Source organism: Pollachius pollachius (assembly GCF_949987615.1).
Source record: "Pollachius pollachius genome assembly, chromosome: 3".
Lineage (NCBI taxonomy): Eukaryota > Metazoa > Chordata > Actinopteri > Gadiformes > Gadidae > Pollachius > Pollachius pollachius.
Genome location: NC_136936.1, coordinates 4,732,561 through 4,754,369, shown reverse-complemented (window position 1 = coordinate 4,754,369; position 21,809 = coordinate 4,732,561). Strand labels below are relative to the sequence as shown.

Below are 21,809 nucleotides of genomic sequence, written 5' to 3'. Positions count from 1 at the left end.
GCAAAGCAAATTCTCCACTCAGAGCTCAAATATATCTGTTAGCTTAGCTAGTAATCTGTACTATATATGAATCGGAAACCTGACTCTGATTCCTCTAGTCTTTCGTTTTTTCAGGGTATATCAAATGTGGGCTGATCATCATGAAACAAAGCAAATATAATATATATTTTTTGTTTTTATTTATTCATCATACATACCTTTAGTATCGTTAATTCATATCACCAATTAAATTCAGTGAAAGCAATCACTTTATCGATTATGCTTTTGCTGAATTCGATTTTCATTAATTAAAGTAGTGACCTTTTGTGGAGCAAGTTTGCTCACTTGATCAAATTGTTTACCCCCCGGTCCAGAGGGATTAATATTGTAAGATTACTATATTTGTCACACTCCCCTTTGATATAAATACCAGTGCTGTGTATGCCTTGTTCTTTGCTGCATGTGATGCCACCCATGTTAGGTATGCTCTCCACACAGAGGTGGTCCGAGCAGGGTTTGGCTCTTCTACAGCTTTTGCTCGTGGCGTCTTACTCCAAGTCTGAGGAGCGAGTGTGCAGCCTGATGGCGGAGCCAGAGGAGCCCCAGCTCTTCAAGACTGGAGACATCATCTTGGGTGGAATCTTCTCCTTCCACAGCAGCTGGAGGACTGTGGAGTCGACCTACGCACACAGTCCACTACCACTGCAGTGCACAAGGTAGTTTAAAATCATACACATATAGATGATTTTATGCACAATTCTACTATACATGTTTTTTATTTTATATGTAATTATAACTCTTTGGTTCAAGTCTGAATTTCAGAGCGTTCCAGTTTGCCCAGTCAATGCTGTTTGCCATTGAGGAGATAAACAACAGCACTGACCTTCTGCCTGGCATTGAACTGGGATATAAGATATATGATGCATGTGGTTCGATTGCACGGGCAGTCAGAGTGGCGCTGTATTTAATAAACGGCAATGAGGAAACAGCCACTACGTCTGAGAAACCTTGCGGTGGATCTGTCCCTGCCATCATGGGAGAGACCTCCTCTTCCCCCTGCATGGCAATAGACACTGTTATTGGACCTTTCCACACTCCAATGGTAAAGTGTTTAAAACATCGAAGATACCATGTCCATTTTTCGGAATACTTCTACCTCTTTATTTTTTAAATTTTGTTTTTCCTCATCCGTAATTCTAAAATGAAAAAATGCATTTGTGATCTTTTTTTTTCTGTCCCCCAGGTCAGCCACTTTGCAACATGTGCTTGTCTTAGCAACAAAGTCAAGTATCCATCATTCCTCAGAACCATACCCAGTGACTACTACCAGAGTAGAGCTCTAGCCCAAATGGTCAAGCACTTTGGTTGGACCTGGGTAGGGGCTATTAGAACAAATGATGACTATGGGAACAATGGAATGGCCACATTTACAGAAATAGCCTCACAGCTCGGAATCTGTCTTGAGTACTCATTGCCTTTTTTCAGGACGGATCCACCAGAACAAAAGCAGAAGATTATAGAAACCATTAAGGGATCTACTTCCAAGGTTATTATTGCGTTCCTTTCTCATATGGATATGGATGAACTCATAGAGGAGTTTGCCCACCACAACCTCACAGGGTACCAATGGGTAGGCACTGAGGGATGGATATCAGATTCCCAAACTGCTATTGCCAAGGGCCACTACATCCTGGATGGCTCTATTGGCCTGGCCATCCGAAAGGCCCATGTCACTGGCCTGAGAGACTTCATGTTGGATGTGAAGCCACTCAACTCCTCTGGAAATAAATTGTTTGTAGAATTCTGGGAGACAACCTTCGGTTGTATTTTTAATCTTATAAAGCAAACAGGAGAAAATATTGAAACCTGTACTGGTTATGAAGATCTCACAGGGATAAAAAACAGCTTCACTGACATGTCACTTATGCCTATCTTTAATAATGTATACAAAGCAGTGTATGCAGTGGCCTACACTCTTCATAAAATCCTTGGCTGTGGAAAAATGTGTAACAACACAATAGCAACAGATCCGCAAGTGGTGAGTTATGCTCAAAATTGTATATAACGTTTATATATATATATATATATATAATAAACTGTAAACGATACTGCTATTGCTCAATTCAGCAAAAAATAATGTAACAAACTAAAATGAAGCTTTTCTCATCAGATTTTGCAAAATTTGAAACAGATAAGGTTCAAAACCAAAGAGGGAGAGGAGGTTTACTTCAATGAGGATGGAGACCCAGCTGCAAAGTATGACATCATAAACTGGCAGCCCAAGAAGGATGGCAGTGTGGAGTTTGTTACTATTGGTCTCTATGATGCGTCTCTGCCTGAAGACAAACAGCTTCATCTAGATAACCTAACCTTGTCTTGGGCAAATAATTCAAAACAGGTTAAGCATTTTTTTTCAATAAAAAATTATCAGCATGTTCATGAATAATGTTTCAACATCATTGAATGCATCTGACTGTGCTTTCCACATGCAGGTACCTATTTCAGTCTGTAGCGGGACATGTGCTTTGGGAACTCGCAAGGTCCTCCAGAAAGGAAAGCCTGTCTGCTGCTATGACTGTATACCGTGTGCAGAGGGGGAAGTCAGTAACACAACAGGTATTTCAACGTAGTTCAAGATAATGTAGGATTAGCGCCATGAAAATATTCATTAGTTGTCAACCATTCTTTTAAACAGTAAAATCAAAATAAAAAAGTAACCTTGAATTTGTTAATGGACCCTCCTCATAAAAGTGTCAATTTAGAATAAGTACAGGTGCAGCTCATAACCGTAACCTGTTTTATGAAGGCAGTGGTTCATTGTAAGCAATGACTGGAGAAGGCCCTGTAACACACAGGTCAAAACAAAACCATTATTAACACTATGAGCCACACAACTCATATGAAAATGTATCCATCATAACAGGCTCCTTCAAAATGTATATATTAATAATATACATCATAGATCATATAGCATATATGGGGATTCATTCCATACATATTTGAAACTAGAAAAAGTCGGATAAAATCTGGTCAAACATGATATTTAATAAACAAAAATGCTAAATATTCTCATACTTCTGCTTTTATTAAATCAAATAATTCATATTTGTTTTGAATTTCAGATTCTATCACTTGTGTGCAATGTCATCCTGAGTTCTGGTCAAATGAGAGAAGAGACGATTGTAAGATAAAGGAAACTGAGTTTCTGTCATTTACTGAAATCATGGGGGCAATTCTCACAGTGTCTTCCTTGTTAGGAGCCTGCTTGACTTCTACAGTGGCATTCATTTTCTTCAGACATAGGAATACTCCAATAGTCAAGGCCAACAATTCTGAGCTGAGCTTCCTGCTGCTCTTCTCCTTGACTCTGTGTTTCCTGTGTTCTCTGACCTTCATCGGCCGTCCCTCAGACTGGTCCTGTATGCTTCGCCACACAGCGTTTGGGATCACCTTTGTCCTCTGTATCTCTTGTGTTCTGGGGAAAACTCTTGCTGTGTTGATGGCCTTTAAGGCTACACTACCCGGTAGTAATCTTATGAAATGGTTTGGACCTCATCGACAGAGACTCAGTGTTCTCGCTTTCACTGTTGTACAAGTTTTTATTTGCATACTTTGGTTAACAATCAACCCTCCCTTTCCATTTAAGAATTTTAGTCATTTTAAAGATAAGATAATTCTAGAATGTGCATTAGGATCCCCTATAGGGTTCTGGGCTGTGTTGGGGTATATAGGACTCTTAGCTTTATTATGTTTCATACTGGCTTTTCTGGCCAGAAAGCTGCCTGATAACTTCAATGAAGCCAAATTCATCACCTTCAGCATGTTGATATTCTGTGCTGTCTGGATCACCTTCATCCCTGCTTATGTGAGTTCTCCTGGGAAGTTCAGTGTTGCTGTGGAAATATTTGCAATTCTGGCCTCTAGTTTTGGGTTACTATTTTGTATTTTTATTCCAAAATGCTACATAATCTTGTTGAAACCAGAGAAAAATACAAAAAAGAATATGATCGGTAAGAAGGGTTAATTTAATTTTACCAAATGTTACGGATGCTGTTGACAAAGTTAAGTGGTCTCTGACTCTCAAAAAGGTTTTCATGAATCAATAAGTTTGTTTCAATGATTAAGGCAGTTCATCAATATTCATTTAATTTAAGGTTTTTATTTCAGAAATAATTTAACCAATAAAATGAATTATGATATATTATATATTATCAGGTGTAATATATGATACATTCAATGTTTAAGTCAGTGTCTGTCTAATTAAGTCTAAAATCTTAGACTATAAATATATATATATATATATATATATATATAATATATATATTTAATGTGTTTGGAATACATTAAACTGTACCCATTGGACAACTTAGATTGATAATCATTTAACAAACCCTCCATAGCACAAAATGGTCTTTATTAAGTGTAATAAACCAAGTGATAATGCTTCATTGGCAAAACATTTTTGTGAGGATAATAATATTTCACACATAGACAAATGTATAATAAAGTCAGAGGCAGCAGTGATGTAATAGATTATCCATAGCATGATAAAATAGATGCTAGAGCATGATATGCATCATCTGCTGGTTCAAATATTCTTTAAAATAAAAATAAATAGGTCTGCATACAATCTCAAAAGGTCCTTTTTCAGAGGCTCTGAAAAATAAATCTGCAGGTTGAACATCAGTATTGGACCGTTGATATACTAAAACTATTAATGGTCCGGTAAAGCATGATTTCTTTTCAAAAGCAAAATACTTTTATTTGAAAACAATGAAATGAATGTTTCTTCATGGATATCAAAGGCCTTAAAGAAGTATAAAAATAACCATTGGTAAGAATTGACGGGTACTATTTTTCCCCAGGGTTGATTTCTCCCTGATGAACATGTTTCCTTTTGTATTATTGAATAGGTTAGAATAATTGATTATATATTGATTTAAAAAAAGCATGATCCTTTCCCCTGATGGATATTTGATGTAAATGTATATAAAAAATTCTGACAAACATTTGGAGCTTGTCACATTTGTTTGTTGAAATGCTGTCTCCAGAGGCCCTCACGTGATCATTAGTATCCAATCCATGCTAACCTTTTTCTATAAATGCTAGAAAAACACTGCTATGGGACTAAGTGTGGATTAGTTTCGAGCAATGCAGAGCAAAGATATGTCATTGCTGAGAATGGTCTTCGTGGTACTGCTGATTGAGAGAGCATACACTGTCTGCCAGCTTCAAGGGATGGCAGAGGTGCCTGAGCTGGCCCAAGACGGGGACTTGATAATTGGGGGCATTTTCTCATTTCGCACCGGGCAAAAATACATCATTGACACATTTGAGACCATTCCTCAGAAACGACAATGCCAGAAGTATGTAATTTGTTCTATATAGTCATTTTATGTATATATATAAGTTTGATAACCTGCAACTAATGTATATTTTTTATTTTAAAAAAAACCTTCACAGCTTCATTTTCAGGGAATTTAAATTTGCTCAAACTATGATCTTTGCTATAAATGAGATCAATACAAATCCAGAAATACTCAACGGTGTTAGGCTTGGCTATAAGATATATGATGAATGTGGAACTATGGATGTACTTAGAGCTGCACTTGCTTTGGTAAGTGGACAAAGGAGTGATCTCATTGAGGAAAACTGTACTCGGAGTGAAACAGTGCAAGCTATACTTGGACATTCAGGATCAAGGCCAACTATTCCAATTGCACAAACTGTTGGCCGGTTTCATGTACCTGTGGTAAGTCAAATATAACTTGATTATGTTTTTGATCATGTTTCTTTCAGAACTGTGCACAACAATGTAATTGGAAATCAATTAATAATACGTTTGGACATCTTTCTTACATTTAGATCAGCCACTTTGCTACCTGTGCCTGTCTAAGCAGCAGAAGGACGTATCCTACCTTTTTCCGAACTATTCCCAGTGACTATTACCAGAGTAGGGCCCTGGCAAAGCTGGTGAAACACTTTGGCTGGACCTGGATTGGAACATTAGCTGTTGATAATGAATATGGCCTTAATGGTATTTCGGCATTTATACAAGCTGCAATTGAAAATGGTGTATGCGTTGAGTATTCTGAAGCCTTTTCACGAACGGTGTCACCGCATAAACTGAGCAGAATAATAGACATCATTAAGCGCTCAACTTCCAAAGTGATCATGGCGTTCATGACACATCGAGAGATAAAGGTGCTGGCAGCAGAGTTGTACAAACACAATATTACAGGACTCCAGCTTGTTGGCAGTGACGCCTGGCTCACAGACCACTCGCTCATCGACAGTGAGGGCCACAGCACCCTGGTGGGCTCCATCGGCTTCACCGTCAGCAGAGCTCAGATCCCGGGGTTGGGGAAGCACCTTAGGGATGTTCAACCCTCACAGTTCCCTGACAGCCAGTTTGTCAAAGATTTCTGGGAATATATGTTTAATTGCTCTCTCAATGGGATTGATCATATGAAAAGAAAACAATGCAGTGGGCTTGAAAGCTTACATGACATTGAATCACAGTTCACTGATGTGTCTGAATTGAGATTTACTAACAATATATACAAGTCTGTTTATGCTGTGGCCCATGCTCTAAACAATCTATTAAAGTGTAGAGATGCCCAGAGTCCATTATCCAATGGAAGCTGTGCAGATATAAAGTATATTCAGCCATGGCAGGTGAGCAGTTATTTTGTATAACAACTCTTATTTAGCAACATCCACTATGTCTTATGACATATTGAATATTGAATTGCCATTTCTGGTTATTTGTTTCTGTCATTTTCATTTTTGTAAAGGTCCTACAGCATCTGCAGGCTGTGAATTTCATGACCACTAACAGGGAAAGGGTTTATTTCGACAATCAAGGAGACTCACCAGCGAGATATGATCTTGTTAATTTACAGATGACCAAAAAGGGAACGATGGAAGGAGTCACAGTTGGCATCTATGACGCCTCTCTTGCAGAGAACAATCAGTTTTTAATTAATAACATCTCAGTTGTTTGGGGTGATGGTCATACTGAGGTAACATTTTTTGGTTCCTGTTGTTAAGCGTTCATATCATAGCTCTGTTATGTGTTGTTACACGCGTAGTATCTATGAATGTCTGACAGGTTCCAGTGTCAGTGTGCAGTGGGAGCTGTCTACCAGGAACACATAAAGTGCTGCAGAAACAACGGTCGGTCTGTTGTTACGACTGCATACCCTGTCCCTTAGGCGAGATTAGCAATGCAACAGGTACATACAACTTGAATGAATTTTTACATTTATATACAATAACATGAAATTTTAGGTCTTACTATGAATACCTAAATGTTAATTGCTTTTTCCACTTTCAGATTCAATAGACTGCATGAAATGTCCATTAGAATATTGGCCTAATAAATACAAAGATTCCTGCATTCCCAAAGATGTGGAATTCTTGGCCTACAATGAAACCATGGGGAGTGTCCTGGTCCTTTTTTCCCTTTTTGGCGTATTTCTGACCACCATTACGACGCTAGTCTTCTATTGCCACAGTGAAACCCCTCTAGTGCGAGCTAATAATGCTGAGCTGAGCTTCCTGCTGCTCTTCTCCTTGACTCTGTGTTTCCTGTGTTCTCTGACCTTCATCGGCCGTCCCTCAGACTGGTCCTGTATGCTTCGCCACACAGCTTTTGGGATCACCTTTGTCCTCTGTATCTCTTGTGTTCTGGGGAAGACTATAGTGGTGTTGATGGCCTTCAGGGCTACACTACCAAGCAGTAATGTTATGAAATGGTTTGGTCCAACTCAGCAGAGACTCAGTGTATTGGCTTTCACTCTCATACAGGTTGTGATTTGTATATTCTGGTTAACAATCAACCCTCCATATCCTGTAAAGAATATGGAAACCTACATGGATAAGATAATTCTAGAATGTGCCTTAGGATCCCCTATAGGGTTCTGGGCTGTGTTGGGGTATATAGGACTTTTAGCTTTGTTATGTTTCATACTGGCTTTTCTTGCTAGAAAGCTGCCTGATAACTTCAATGAGGCTAAATTCATCACCTTCAGCATGTTGATATTCTGTGCAGTCTGGATCACCTTCATCCCTGCTTATGTCAGTTCTCCTGGGAAGTTCACGGTAGCTGTGGAGACCTTTGCAATTTTGGCTTCAAGCTATGGGTTGCTTTTTTGCATATTTCTACCAAAATGTTACATACTTTTGCTGAAGCCTCAGAAAAACACAAAAAAACATATAATGGGAAAGAATTAAAACAGTGATATTCATTATTAAAGAAGATAAAAAATATTGAATTGATGTGAATCTACTGATATGTGGAGTTATTATACATGACTTATCAATATGAATAAAAACGATCAAAGTAAACTATGATAATTAAAAACATGTATAAATAAATGAAGAGTATGTATTCATGCCACAAATTTACAATGTAAGGATTCATGGAATTACATAAAATTCCATCTTTAAAATATTTAGTGAACTTTAGTTCAACTTATTGAACTAAATGCTAATTGGTTATTCATATTATCAGATATCAAAAGTCTAAAGCTAATTTCTTTATTTAAAATGTTTAAACTCAACCCTATTGAATGATCAGTTGAGATATGGCAAAGTAAACAAGAACATGATTGAACAGCTATGGATTTATATATGATTAAAAAAGGAGCCAAAGCCATTTGGGATGGTAGTATAAGGTATAAATCAGTAGGCCAAACATATTAGCATATGTATATTATAATATGAAAATTTACTGCAATTGTAGTTCATTGAAAAGGTATTTATGTTGTCACACTTTAGCCCATATGGGAATTAATGAACACTTTCATGATTGTTTGACATTTCTTTACATTTCTGATGAATTATAAAAATCTATCCATCTGGTGATATGTAGTGAATAGTAAACTGTTGAGAATAGTCACTGAGGTAAACATGCTGAAAAGCTGTCAATAACAAACCACTGAGAAAAACACTTAATGGTAAATAGGTCACCATCTGGTGTAAATATGCCTTCATTACTCAGTGGCAGGCGTCCTTAGGGGTTGAGGGGACTAGAGTCCCCAACCTACAATGCAGGGGGGGGGGGGACATTGTATCAGATTGCCTCATCTGCTTTCAACCAGCTGAACAACAGGTGACAAGTCTGCCCAGGCATAACGATGGACCATGAGTGGATTCTAATTATTACAATACATTACGTAAGACATGGTTATAAAGCCTGGAAACTATCCAATAATTGAATTGTCTACGTTGTTTTTAATTATGGCGTTCCGGATTTCTGTGAACACAGGCTTGATGGAATGAGGAATGTTTGCGTTTCGTGTTTGCTTGACTTGGACAATGGGCCCATTATTACATGAGCATACAAATTAAAGATATATGATCATCTTGAAGTGAATATGAGAAAATGTCTTTGTGTTTTTTTAATGTAATTATTTGCCTTGTTTATTTTCCTCCACTAAAACTAACCTGACACTATTAGTGCCTGAAAAATTAAGATCATATATTATTATTAATGGTGATCATTAATTATATAATTGATCATTATATAAGAAATCTTCCATTTGGAAGTGGTAAAATCCCACATGTTGGATCTTATCAAAAAAGAAACATGGAATACACAACCATCAAAAATACCTATGTTTTGAATGAATGGTATAGTCCCATATATATTATATCAACCAGTGGTACTTTGTGTCCAAGGTTTGATATCTGGTCACATTTTGTGATCATAGGATTCCCTTTTTATTATCCTTTGCGTTTCCTTGTTCAGGAAGAAACAAAAATTACCCTGATCTCCATCAGCCTTTCTATGGTCTAGCTTAACAACTTAGTAAGAACTTTGAATTCAATTTCTGATGATTGATCAGCACTTCTACACAAACCCACACACCCTTTTCATTCCATAGGGAGCATGCAGCAGTTGTTTCACACAACTGACTCCCAGGTGGTATGATGGGTTCAAGGGCATTGTGAACATGACCTATGACATTGTTTTAAGTCTTCAGAGGCCTCTGCGGGAGTTGAGTCTTTATAAATATCTAGCGAGGTCTAAGCCTAAAACAGCCTGTCATGCAAAGTGGCAGTATGTCGCTTCTGAAGCTAGTCCTCTTGGCTATGATGACCCGGTTAGGGAAGGCAGTGTGCGTGTTACAGGGGCAGGCACACCCACCTGATCTCTTCAAGGCTGGAGATCTCATGCTTGGAGGCATTTTCACCTTTCGTACCGGGTTTAGAGGTAGCATACCAACCTTTCAAAGCACACCAATGTCACCGACATGCATGAAGTGAGTATTCCTTTTTGTCCTTTGAAGCAATGATTTTCCTTCGTTGAACTTGAAATTGTTTGACCCTATTTTTAAATCGTATTAATCATGGCAAACTCTGTCTTTTTCTTTCTCCAGTATTAATCTAAGAGAATTTAAATTTGCCCAAACCATGATCTTTGCCATTGGTGAACTTAACCAAAGCCCTGACCTCCTTCCTAATCGCACCCTGGGCTACAAGATCTATAATGCCTGTGGAATGTCGAACATCATGAAGTCAGCAATAGATTTAGCAAATGGCCAAAGAACTAAAATATATGAGGGAAACTGTACAAAGTCTGAGACAACGCAGGCTGTGCTAGGCCACTCCGCCTCTACTCCAACTATGGGATTTGCACGGATTATAGGAAGGTTCCGGATTCCTGTGGTAAATGTTTTGCATTGCAATTCTATATGAACACTCAAAGGTCTTTGCTTAAGATATTTCTGATCCCTGTGGTGATCAACAATGTGTTGTCATAAATAACTATTTAAAGTACCTACGATGTATCGTATTTCATAAATCCTCATTCTTCCAAACTTAATAATGTTGATATAATGTGTTCTACAAATGTTATGACTTTGATTCTTTGACACAGATCAGCCATTTTGCAACGTGTGCCTGTCTGAGCAACAGACAGGAATATCCATCCTTTTTCAGAACCATTACCAGTGATTACCACCAAAGTAGAGCCTTGGCAAAACTTGTGAAACACTTTGGCTGGACCTGGGTTGGGGCCATTAGTAGCAGCAATGACTATGGTATTGATGGGATGACTACATTTATAGAGGCTGCACAAGAGGAGGGACTATGCATTGAGTATTATGAAGCATTCCAGCAAACAGGACCAATTAACGAATTAGCAAAAATTGTTGAAGTTGTCAAGCGCTCAACTTCCAAAGTGATCATGGCGTTCATGACACATCGAGAGATAAAGGTGCTGGCAGCAGAGTTGTACAAACACAATATTACAGGACTTCAGCTTGTTGGCAGTGACGCCTGGCTCACAGACCACTCGCTCATCGACAGTGAGGGCCACAGCATCCTAGTGGGCTCCATCGGCTTCACCGTCAGCAGAGCTCAGATCCCGGGGTTGGGGAAGCACCTTAGGGATGTTCAACCCTCGCAGTTCCCTGACAGCCAGTTTGTCAAAGATTTCTGGGAATATATGTTTGACTGTTCTCTGAACGGTACCGCTAATATGCAACGAATGCCCTGTACTGGATCAGAGAGCTTACACAATATTGAATCACTGTTCACCGATGTGTCTGAACTGAGGTTCACTAACAATGTCTACAAGTCAGTTTATGCTGTGGCCCATGCTCTAAACAACCTGTTTGAATGTAAGGAGGGAATGGGCCCATTCTCCAATGGGGATTGTGCAGACATCGAACACATTGAGCCTTGGCAGGTCAGTAAGTCTACAAGGGTAGTTAATATTCTATATTCTATATTTATAAGATGACAAGGAGTTTCAATAGCTTTTCATTTTCTCGAATTCTAGAAATTTTTAATCATCATACGATACAAATGCATACATTGCTAATACAGAAGGATAACATTTATTATGTATCCCCTTTACAGGTCTTACATTATTTACAGAACGTCAATTTCACAACGAAACAAGGTGAACAAGTGTTTTTTGATGAGAATGGCGATTCTCCTGCCGTCTATGAACTCATCAATTTGCAAAGTGTCACCTCTGGAGCGATGCAGATAGCCCAAATTGGAGTCTACAACTCAGCTTTGCCCAGCGATTACCAGTTCACTATGAATGGCATCCCCATTGTTTGGGGAGGCGGAATCTATAGGGTACATGCAGCTTTCTTCTCCCATTTATGGCTAGTGGGGCAAAATGCCTTGCTACACAATATTTAGTGAGGTTGAAGGAATAGGTTATTCTAATGTCATGATCATCACTTAATCAATTTGTTCATCAAACCATTACATATCTTCAATTATAGGCCATGTGACATGTATGCATGCATCCACTGAAGCTTGAATATACACAAAGACGTTGTTGAGGCACTGTGAATTTTTTTGCTTGTGGTGCTTCATTGATGTATTATACGTCAGGTGCCTGCCTCGGTTTGCAGTGAGAGTTGTTTCCCAGGAACTCGCAAGGTCCTCCAGAAAGGACAGCCCGTCTGCTGCTATGACTGTATACCGTGTGCAGATGGAGAAATCAGCAATGTCACAGGTATAACTTTTTGGTTTAAATTACAGTTCATTATAACCATTTATGAACTTGGAAATAGTTAAATAGATTACGTGAATAGCTATTGATAACGGTATATGTATATAATTGTATGTACAATTGCGTATTCAATTAAACATTTACATAGAAATGCATCAAAGATTACCTTACATACATGATTTTGTACTGCAAACTCAAGCCTCCATTTTCTTCAACACAATATCAATAACAGTGTTATTGATGTCTTTGGTTTAAAAACAGATTCAACGGAATGCCTGAAGTGTCATATAGAATTTTGGCCCAATGCCAGAAGAGACACATGCATCATCAAAGAGATTGAATACCTTTCCTTCTCAGAGATCATGGGATTCATTTTAACATTGTTTTGCCTGTCAGGAGTGATTGTAACAGCAATTATAGCGTGGATATTTTTCCAATTCCGAGAAACTCCAATAGTAAGAGCCAACAACTCTGAGCTGAGCTTCCTGCTGCTCTTCTCCTTGACTCTGTGTTTCCTGTGTTCTCTGACCTTCATCGGCCGTCCCTCAGACTGGTCCTGTATGCTTCGCCACACGGCGTTTGGGATCACCTTTGTCCTCTGTATCTCTTGTGTTCTGGGGAAAACTATAGTGGTGTTGATGGCCTTCAGGGCTACACTACCTAGCAGTAATGTTATGAAATGGTTTGGTCCAACTCAGCAGAGACTCAGTGTATTGGCTTTCACTCTCATACAGGTTGTGATTTGTATACTTTGGTTAACAATCAACCCTCCCTATCCCGTTAAGAATATGGAGACTTATATGGATAAGATCATTCTAGAATGTGCCTTAGGATCCCCTATAGGGTTCTGGGCTGTGTTGGGATATATAGGGCTCCTAGCTTTGTTATGTTTCGTACTGGCTTTTCTGGCCAGAAATCTACCCGATAACTTCAACGAGGCCAAATTCATCACCTTCAGCATGTTGATATTTTGTGCAGTCTGGATCACCTTCATCCCTGCATATGTCAGTTCCCCTGGGAAGTTCACTGTAGCTGTGGAAATATTCGCCATTTTAGCTTCAAGTTATGGGTTACTTGTATGCATTTTTATTCCTAAATGTGTTGTAATCTTACTACGGCCAGAGCAAAATACAAAAAAAAATATGATGGGTAAGTCAAGTGAAATAAAGTTCTGATTATTTGCTCTAACTTAATGTCACAAACACTTTCTTTCTGAATTGCTTGACTGTTTCTACACTACTTAAAAAAAAAATTACAAAAAAGTGGGTGCACTGTCCATTTTTTTTCTTGACTCAAACATCAAAACTCCTACTGTAAATAGTGTAGTAAAAAATGAACAAAATGAATATACTATATTACTTTATACTATATTAGTATCTATATGCTTCTATTTTTATTTAAAAATTATTTACAATGTAATTAATGCCAATCTCCAAAGCGCAATGTTTTGTAATCTTTCTATCGAAAGGTCAACAAGCTTGTCCTGATCAATGTTGACCTAAATGGCAATTAAGTTCTAGAGGCCTTGCGCAATCACCATGTTTACGCACACCTCTGACGATGACTTATTGATCCGTTGCGCACACCTGGGGAGCAAGGACGAGGCTATAAAACACACATAATTTCCTAGTGTCCTGGCTATGCCACGGGTTAGGCTGTGAGATGACACCTCTGACACTCATCTGCTTAACACTGTACACTTGGATAGTGTCACCTGGCTCCCGGCTAAGCCTGGCATTAAGTCAGCATGATTATGAAACAGAGATGTGGCAAGCACTCTCAAATAGCTTGCATAATAAAGTGAGCATTGAGGGGACGAAGAAGCTGGCATTCACCTTTCAAAGGTGAGTTCATCGGTTGCAAATTGCAAGTGTAAGAACAGTTGCTCTCTTGAAGGGGTTGCATTTCCCAAAGAAGATTTGATTGAATTTCTCAGTGCTAAGGTTTTAATTGTTTTATTTCCTCAGCAGGTAACCAGTGAAATTATTTGTTTAAACAGCAAATTGGGAAAGCAATCACACAATCTCTAGACTTGATAAATTCATAAGATAGTGTAGTTATCAAACCTTTGAAGTGAAATTTCCTGCAATGTTATTCAAGGTTAGGATTTGAAACATTTATTTCACAGGATTTAATACAGGACATGTTAACATTTTATTACAAATTCTGATTCTTTAAGACACTAACTGAAATTTTTATTTATTCATAATTAAATTTAAATCTAATCTTAAGAGACAGTGCAAAGTATATTCAGTCATTTTATGTTTTTTAGCAAGGAGAATGTCCTGGTGGACTCTGCAGTCCCGTCCTGTGTAACTTTGAGATGCTTCACGTTGCTGCAGAACCCCTCTCCTGAGGCCTGCATCAGGCCTGAAAGCCAACAGGTAAGGGGCATGAGACCATAGATTAATAAAAAATGTGGAAAGCCCAATGTCCTTATGTACTGGATGGAGAAAAGACTTGAATAATTCCTTCTACCAATAATTGCATCATTATTCGATATTGTATGGTCAGTTTATGGTCAAGCCTCAGAATGTGCACATGAAAGAAGACTCACAGCAGTTTTATAAAACAGCAAATTTACACTTAAAAAAGGCCAAGCTCAACTAGGCCAGATACTATCTAACAAAATAAATGACCACACCATAAGGAGACTGTTGGTGGAATACTTATTTTGACGACGATAAGTAATGTGTTCAATAATCAAGCCCAAACAGATAAAGTAGTGACAAAGATGTACACTAACAAGAAACATGGAATATTTGATGACATATCAGGTCATTATTCAGTATTTACTGTGATACTATTTCTTTTTTCTCTGTTTTTGTGAATCTGTGTGTATGTGTTTGTGTGTTTTTACAGCACCACTTGTCAGCAATAATTTGTCCATCCAATCGGTCAAGAAAAACAACACCAAAAGGACCAAGTAAGTTGTACAACTAAACAAATGTTAATCACACACATCAACTAACAATTGAGCCACTAGCTCTAGAATAAACAAAACGATATACATGTATCAGTTGTTATTGTTTTCATTAATTCTCACACATTCTTCACAGGTGCAATCACTGTTGTTTTATTTGCTATGGAGTCAAGCGCAGTGAACAGACACCCCAATGGGATCATCTATAGGCTTGGGAAAGTACTCATATCATCTTTTCAGCTGTTGCTTGGAATCGTTGTAATTCGATTAATATTAATCGTCTCAGATTTCAGATACAGCAACAACTCTTTTGTTGTGGGGCTTTTGACTCTCACGTTACACTGTTTACCTCCACCAGCCCTCCGGCCCCAGGGATGGTCCTTTGTGCTGCGCCACACAGCGTTTGGGATCACCTTTGTCCTCTATATCACCTGTGGCCTGGGGAAACCAATACATGTGTTGATTGCCTTCAGGGCCACTTGGACGGTTTTCCAGTGGTTGTGTCACCCACATCAGCAGCAAACATGTTTTTTGCCACTATCTGTTGCACAGTTGATGGTTTGTGTTGTGTGGTTCTTTGTCACCCAAATGTCACCAAACAGGAATGGAAGGCAGTTGTGTTGCGAAAACATAATACGTGAAAGGGATGTCCAGTTTGCTGTCATTTACTGGGCCACATCGTATTTTTTATGTTTTTCATTTACCCTTTTACTGCGATCAATACAGGCTAAATTGAATATACTTAGCGCTCCTATGCACATCCGTTTGCTAGCCTGTCTACAATATGCCAGTGTAATAACAAAGTATATCATTGTTATAAAACTCAACATGCCCCTGTGAACCTTATTTGTATATGGTATTATGATGTTATGGTGATAAAGATCCTGAAACATTACATATTAAAATAAATTAAAATGAAAAAAGAGTTGCAAGCAGACAACACTAATCGTTTCTTAAATTGTGTTAGGCTAATGCTTAATAGATGGTTACGATTCTTAATTCATATTTTAGAATATTAAGACCGACGGAACCAGGGTTTAAGTTAAGGCTCAGCTGATAACTTTGTTATTTTTCAACGTGGACCCTATTTTCCAATAGTTAGAGATTGGGCCAGTATTGACCGAGCATAGTAACCCTTTGGAACAATAGCGCTCAATTAATCAATAAATATTTTCAAGCCAGAGCCTAAGTCTAAATATGCACATACATTGTAAAATCCAAAGCAATGATTCAAGTGCCCAGATCAAAAAAACGTATAATGTGTATCATTTCAAATAGCTCTACGGTAAACTAAAAAACATCCAAACATTGACATGGTATATAATTTTGTCTTCTTAAAAAATATTGACGAGAGAAACAGGAAGATTTCTAGATGTTACCTTGAAGAATTAGTTAGTGTGTTTTGTTTTTAGAGGTCTAGAAGTCTTGAGTGAAAACTGACAATATGTCAGGCTAACACGTTCAGATCTGAACCATTTCCACCCTTCAGTTCAGCCTTGCCCTGTCACTCTTTCCTGTCAACATCAAGATGTTACATTATAAGGCCCATTTCAATTTTTGTGCTGTGTTGCAGTGTATACTACAAAAAACAACAAAGCCATATGCAAATAAGGTTAATATAAAGTCTAATGTACATTTTTGTAATGGGTAAAAGTTTTTTAAACTTTTAAATTGAAGTTTTGTTACTTACAGTCTCAGAATGTTATATGCCCTATGTAATATGTTTTTTTCAAAGCAGAGACTCACTACATTCAAGAACATTTAAAGATGAGTTTAAGATGATGAAAGGAATATAACAATATATAAGTATATATCTGTTATTAAAATCAACGTGCCATAGCATACATATTTGTTTATTGTATTTGATAGAGAAAAATAATGAAACAGTATACATATATTACAATTTGATAATAATTGTTGAATATGCATTATGTAAACAATGTCTTCATTAAAACATACCACTAAATGGCTATTGATGTAAAATGTCTATGGGATGGCACTTAACACACAATAATGTCAAAATAATACTATGTCATACCATGAAAAAAGGTTAGAAGCGCCCTTGCAAATTTACAGAGAAAATCATAAAAAATGTTGGATGTCATTCAAACATAAATAAATTGCCATTTACGACATTTACAATGCAAAAGGTCATAAAACTAACGTAGAACATATAGTAAGACTTTGAGAATGTAACAATATTCAGTTCCTAATGGTTGTTAATGCTTAATGCTTACAAGCAATTACTGTCTGATTTGCATTTGACAGAAAATGGCAAATACTGAGTGCTACACTTACAATTGTACATTATCTCAGACAATAGAACTTGACATTTATTTGGAATTATGCCTGGTCTAAAGAGCAGTCAGGCATACAAATATGTATATTGGTTGATGATTCTTCACAACAACAATACTATAAAGGTTAGTGCAGGTAAGAATGGCTACAGGCTAGGAGATGGTTGCTGTAATGGGCTTGATCAGCATTATCCTAATTACGCTACTGGTAAAGAGCCAGTCAGAGGAACAGGCATGCAGACTGATAGGGCAAACAGGCTATTTGGAGTTTTCCAAAGATGGGGATCTTATTATAGGGGGAATATTCTCTTTGAATTCATCTCGAGCAATAGAAAATTATGGATACCATGCATATCCTTCTCTTTTTTGCAGAAGGTAAAAGATTTTTATTCTGAAAGGCAATTAAATGTCATGCTACTTTTTCAACAGACAGTCAAAGGCTGAATGATTCTTTATGCTGTGTGTATCCATTTGTGTAGGTATTCAAATCGTTTATATTGAATATTTGTTGGTATTGTTTCAAGGCTGAATCCCAGAGAGTTGCTGTTTGCCCGTGCCGTCATCTTCACTGTGGATGAGATTAACAATGATTCAGCTCTTCTCAATGGAGTGACCCTGGGCTACAGGCTCTATAACGGCTGTGGGACTGAGAGCCTAGTAAGAGCAGCTCTTGAAGCTGTTACGGAAGGGGAAAGCTGCAGAAAACGAGTCCAGGCATTGATTGGCCATTCATCTTCTGGTGTTAGCAAAGCTATAAACCTTATAGTGGGAGAGCTGGATATTCCTCACGTGAGTTTCCTCAAGTGAAATTATATTTACATTTAAATTTAAATCTAATCTTAAGAAACAGTGCACTGTATGTTCAGTCATGTTATGTTTTTTAGCAAGGAGAATGTCCAATTGGACTCTGCATTCCCACTTGGATACATTTTTGGTTTTCTATGTTAATATTGTGTTTAGGTGTATGATTCACAATTATTTTATTTAAATATAAATAAAGTGATTAATATATAGGCAATTTAATTATCACTTTTGATTAAACGTAATTATTAGTATACTTTTTGTTGTATTTACAGATCAGCCACCTTTCAACGTGTGCCTGTTTAAGTGATAAACGTATATATCCAACATTTTTCAGGACTGTTCCCAGTGATCAGTTTCAAATTTCGGCTTTGGTACAGCTCATGAAACATTTTGGCTGGCAGTGGGTAGGAATAATTCACAGTGCTGAGGTTTATGCATCTGATGGTGTAGCTGAGTTCATTAAGCAAGGAAAAACAGAGGGTATCTGTGTGGAATATGTGATTTATTACAAGAGAACAGATACCATGATAGAACACAAAGTAACAGAGAAACTCAAAGCCTCTACATCAAGCGTAGTCCTGCTATACATGTCATTAACCTACACAAGAGAGTTATTTAAAAAAGTAGACGGGAATAAGTTACCTCGTAAACAATGGATAGGTAGTGAAGCTTGGATCTCACAGAGAGATTTGGCTTCCCTTGGAAGTAAGAACGTCTTGCATGGGGCAATGGGGTTTGCTCTGCCTCAGTCTATTATTCCAGGTCTTTCAGAGTTTCTTCTGAGCCTGAAACTGAGTGATGAACCAGAGAGTGTTATGGTCAAAGCTTTTTGGGAAAGTTTCTTTGACTGCAGCTTTTCTCCATCAAATACCACAAAGATCTGTACTGGGGATGAGGATCTGAGAACAATCTCCAGTGCCTACACAAACACAGAATTAAGGTCTGTGAGAAATGTGTACACAGCTGTGTACTCGATTGCACATGCTCTTAATGCGTTATTGCAATGTGAAAATGGATTAAATCCCACCACAGGAAAACACTGTGTAAACAAGACTGATGTCCAGCCCAAACAGGTACAGTATATTCTGATAAATATATAAGAATGGTGTGAAAAGTATGGCCTTATTGTAAATGCAATTTCAATTTGTGTGAATATTATATATTTATATATATATATATATATATATATATATATATACTTCAGTTTTTTTCCAATAACATATTAACATTGAATATTCTCTGCGCAGGTACTGGAACACCTGAAGCTGGTGGATTTCACTGTACTGAATGGTCACAAGGTATCGTTTGATGAAAACGGAGACAATGCGGCACAGTATGACCTGTTAAATTGGCAATACAAGGAGGATGACTCTGTGAATGTGATTAACATTGGGCGATATGATAGCTCTTTACCTGAAGGACAGAGATTCAGGTTTAAACCTAACACAACAATTGTATGGGCCCTTAACAGCACTGAGGTAAAATATAACTAAACTTAAAAAAATGTTTCAGTGACTTGATTCCTCAGAATGTATACTAGGGGAATGATTTGATATGTAAAACATACTCATAGTTGTATAACTATTGCCTCTTTTAGCCTCCAAAGTCTGTTTGTCGGGATGCATGCCCTGCTGGAAGTCGCAAGGCCGTTAATAAACATGCGCCCGTGTGCTGCTTTGATTGCTTTGAATGCCCAGAGGGAGGAATAAGTAATGAGACAGGTAGGATACGTGACTCTAAAGCTCACTTGTATGATGAGGCTAAATGTTACTGAAATAAGTGTTGTTCATCACTAATTGATTTTCTATACATATTGGGTTGGGTATTTACTCTCTTTCAGATTCAACAGAATGCTTAGTGTGTACTGCTGAATTTTGGCCTAATGAGAAAAAAGACAAGTGCATTCCAAAACCAACTGAATTCCTTTCCTTCACAGAAATCATGGGGACTGTATTAACTGCGTTTTGTTGCTTTGGTGTATTTTTGTCCATTTTGATATTCATAATTTTCTTAGTTCATAAAGAAACCCCTATTGTTAGGGCCAACAACTCTGAACTGAGTTTCCTGCTGCTTCTCTCTTTAAAACTGTGTTTCCTGTGTTCTCTGACCTTCATCGGCCGTCCCTCAGACTGGTCCTGTATGCTTCGCCACACAGCTTTTGGGATCACCTTTGTCCTCTGTATTTCTTGTGTTCTGGGGAAGACTATAGTGGTGTTAATGGCCTTCAGGGCTACACTACCAAGCAGTAATGTTATGAAATGGTTTGGTCCAACTCAGCAGAGATTCAGTGTATTGGCTTTCACTCTCATACAGGTTGTAATTTGTATTCTTTGGTTAACAATTAATCCTCCATTTCCAAACAGAAATGTTCAGTCCTTTAAAGATAAAGTAGTTCTAGAATGTGCCTTAGGATCCCCTATAGGGTTCTGGGCTGTGTTGGGATATATAGGGCTCCTAGCTTTGTTGTGTTTCATACTTGCTTTTCTGGCCAGAAAGCTGCCTGATAGTTTCAATGAGGCAAAGTTCATCACCTTCAGCATGGTGATATTCTGTGCTGTTTGGATCGCCTTTATCCCTGCTTACGTCAGTTCTCCTGGGAAGTTTACTGTAGCTGTGGAGATATTTGCAATTCTGGCTTCCACCTTTGGCTTGTTAATATGCATTTTTGTACCAAAATGCTATATTATAATTTTCAAGTCAGAGCAAAATTCTAAAAAGCATATCAAGAGTAAGATGCAAAGCAAAGAAATCTAATGATTGATGTGCATAGGAAATATAAACCTGATTATGTGTGCTATGATTTCAAATTCTATATTAAAGATTTATATAGCAGATATTGTTGTCTTTTTAAAATCTATCAATTAAAGGACCAGTTGACATCAATGATATCAGCTGTTACAAACATTCGTTAGTGTGTTTGTAGAGGTCTAGAAGCAGGGGCCAGGGCTCCTGTAAAACTGAGCTCGTACCCCCCCAGTGGCCCCCCCTCCAACGTCTTTATTCTGTTCACCTCCTTCCGGACGGGGGGGTCGGTTTCTTGCAATGGTGTGGCACTGACGCACAAGGTGGAGCTTGAGATTCATAATATATCATAGTGACTTTATTGCTGTTGGTGATGTGTGATACTGAGTGGTGTGATGTCAGTGGAGGAAACCCAAAGTGTTGTAATATTGACAATTGCTTTAACCAATGAAACATTTCAAATGTATAATATTGACAATTGCTGTAACGGAAGGAAACACTTAAAACTATGCTACTGAAATAAATGCTGTAACGGGGAAAGGCCAATTATTGTATATTGTGTTTTTGAATGCCGTTA

At 37.9% G+C, this 21,809-nt stretch overlaps 2 protein-coding genes across 2 annotated transcripts; both read left to right on the top strand.

The window, feature by feature from the left end:
• Positions 1-462: 462 nt before the first annotated feature.
• LOC307073208 (vomeronasal type-2 receptor 1-like) lies at positions 463-13,641 on the top strand (the record flags this gene model as incomplete). The annotated part of the gene is made up of 12 exons (XM_079732911.1): positions 463-695; positions 790-1,081; positions 1,223-2,017; positions 2,150-2,377; positions 2,472-2,595; positions 3,102-3,998; positions 6,257-6,389; positions 10,368-10,656; positions 10,868-11,680; positions 11,854-12,081; positions 12,346-12,469; positions 12,728-13,641. The coding sequence occupies 12 exons, from the start codon at positions 463-465 to the stop codon at positions 13,639-13,641; spliced, it is 5,070 nt and encodes a 1,689-aa protein (XP_079589037.1).
• Positions 13,642-15,200: 1,559 nt separating this feature from the next.
• On the top strand, positions 15,201-21,244 carry LOC307073207 (extracellular calcium-sensing receptor-like; the record flags this gene model as incomplete). Its single annotated transcript, XM_079732910.1, has 7 exons — positions 15,201-15,243; positions 15,329-15,392; positions 18,211-18,343; positions 19,174-19,563; positions 19,738-19,968; positions 20,088-20,211; positions 20,331-21,244. The coding sequence occupies 7 exons, from the start codon at positions 15,201-15,203 to the stop codon at positions 21,242-21,244; spliced, it is 1,899 nt and encodes a 632-aa protein (XP_079589036.1).
• Positions 21,245-21,809: the final 565 nt, after the last annotated feature.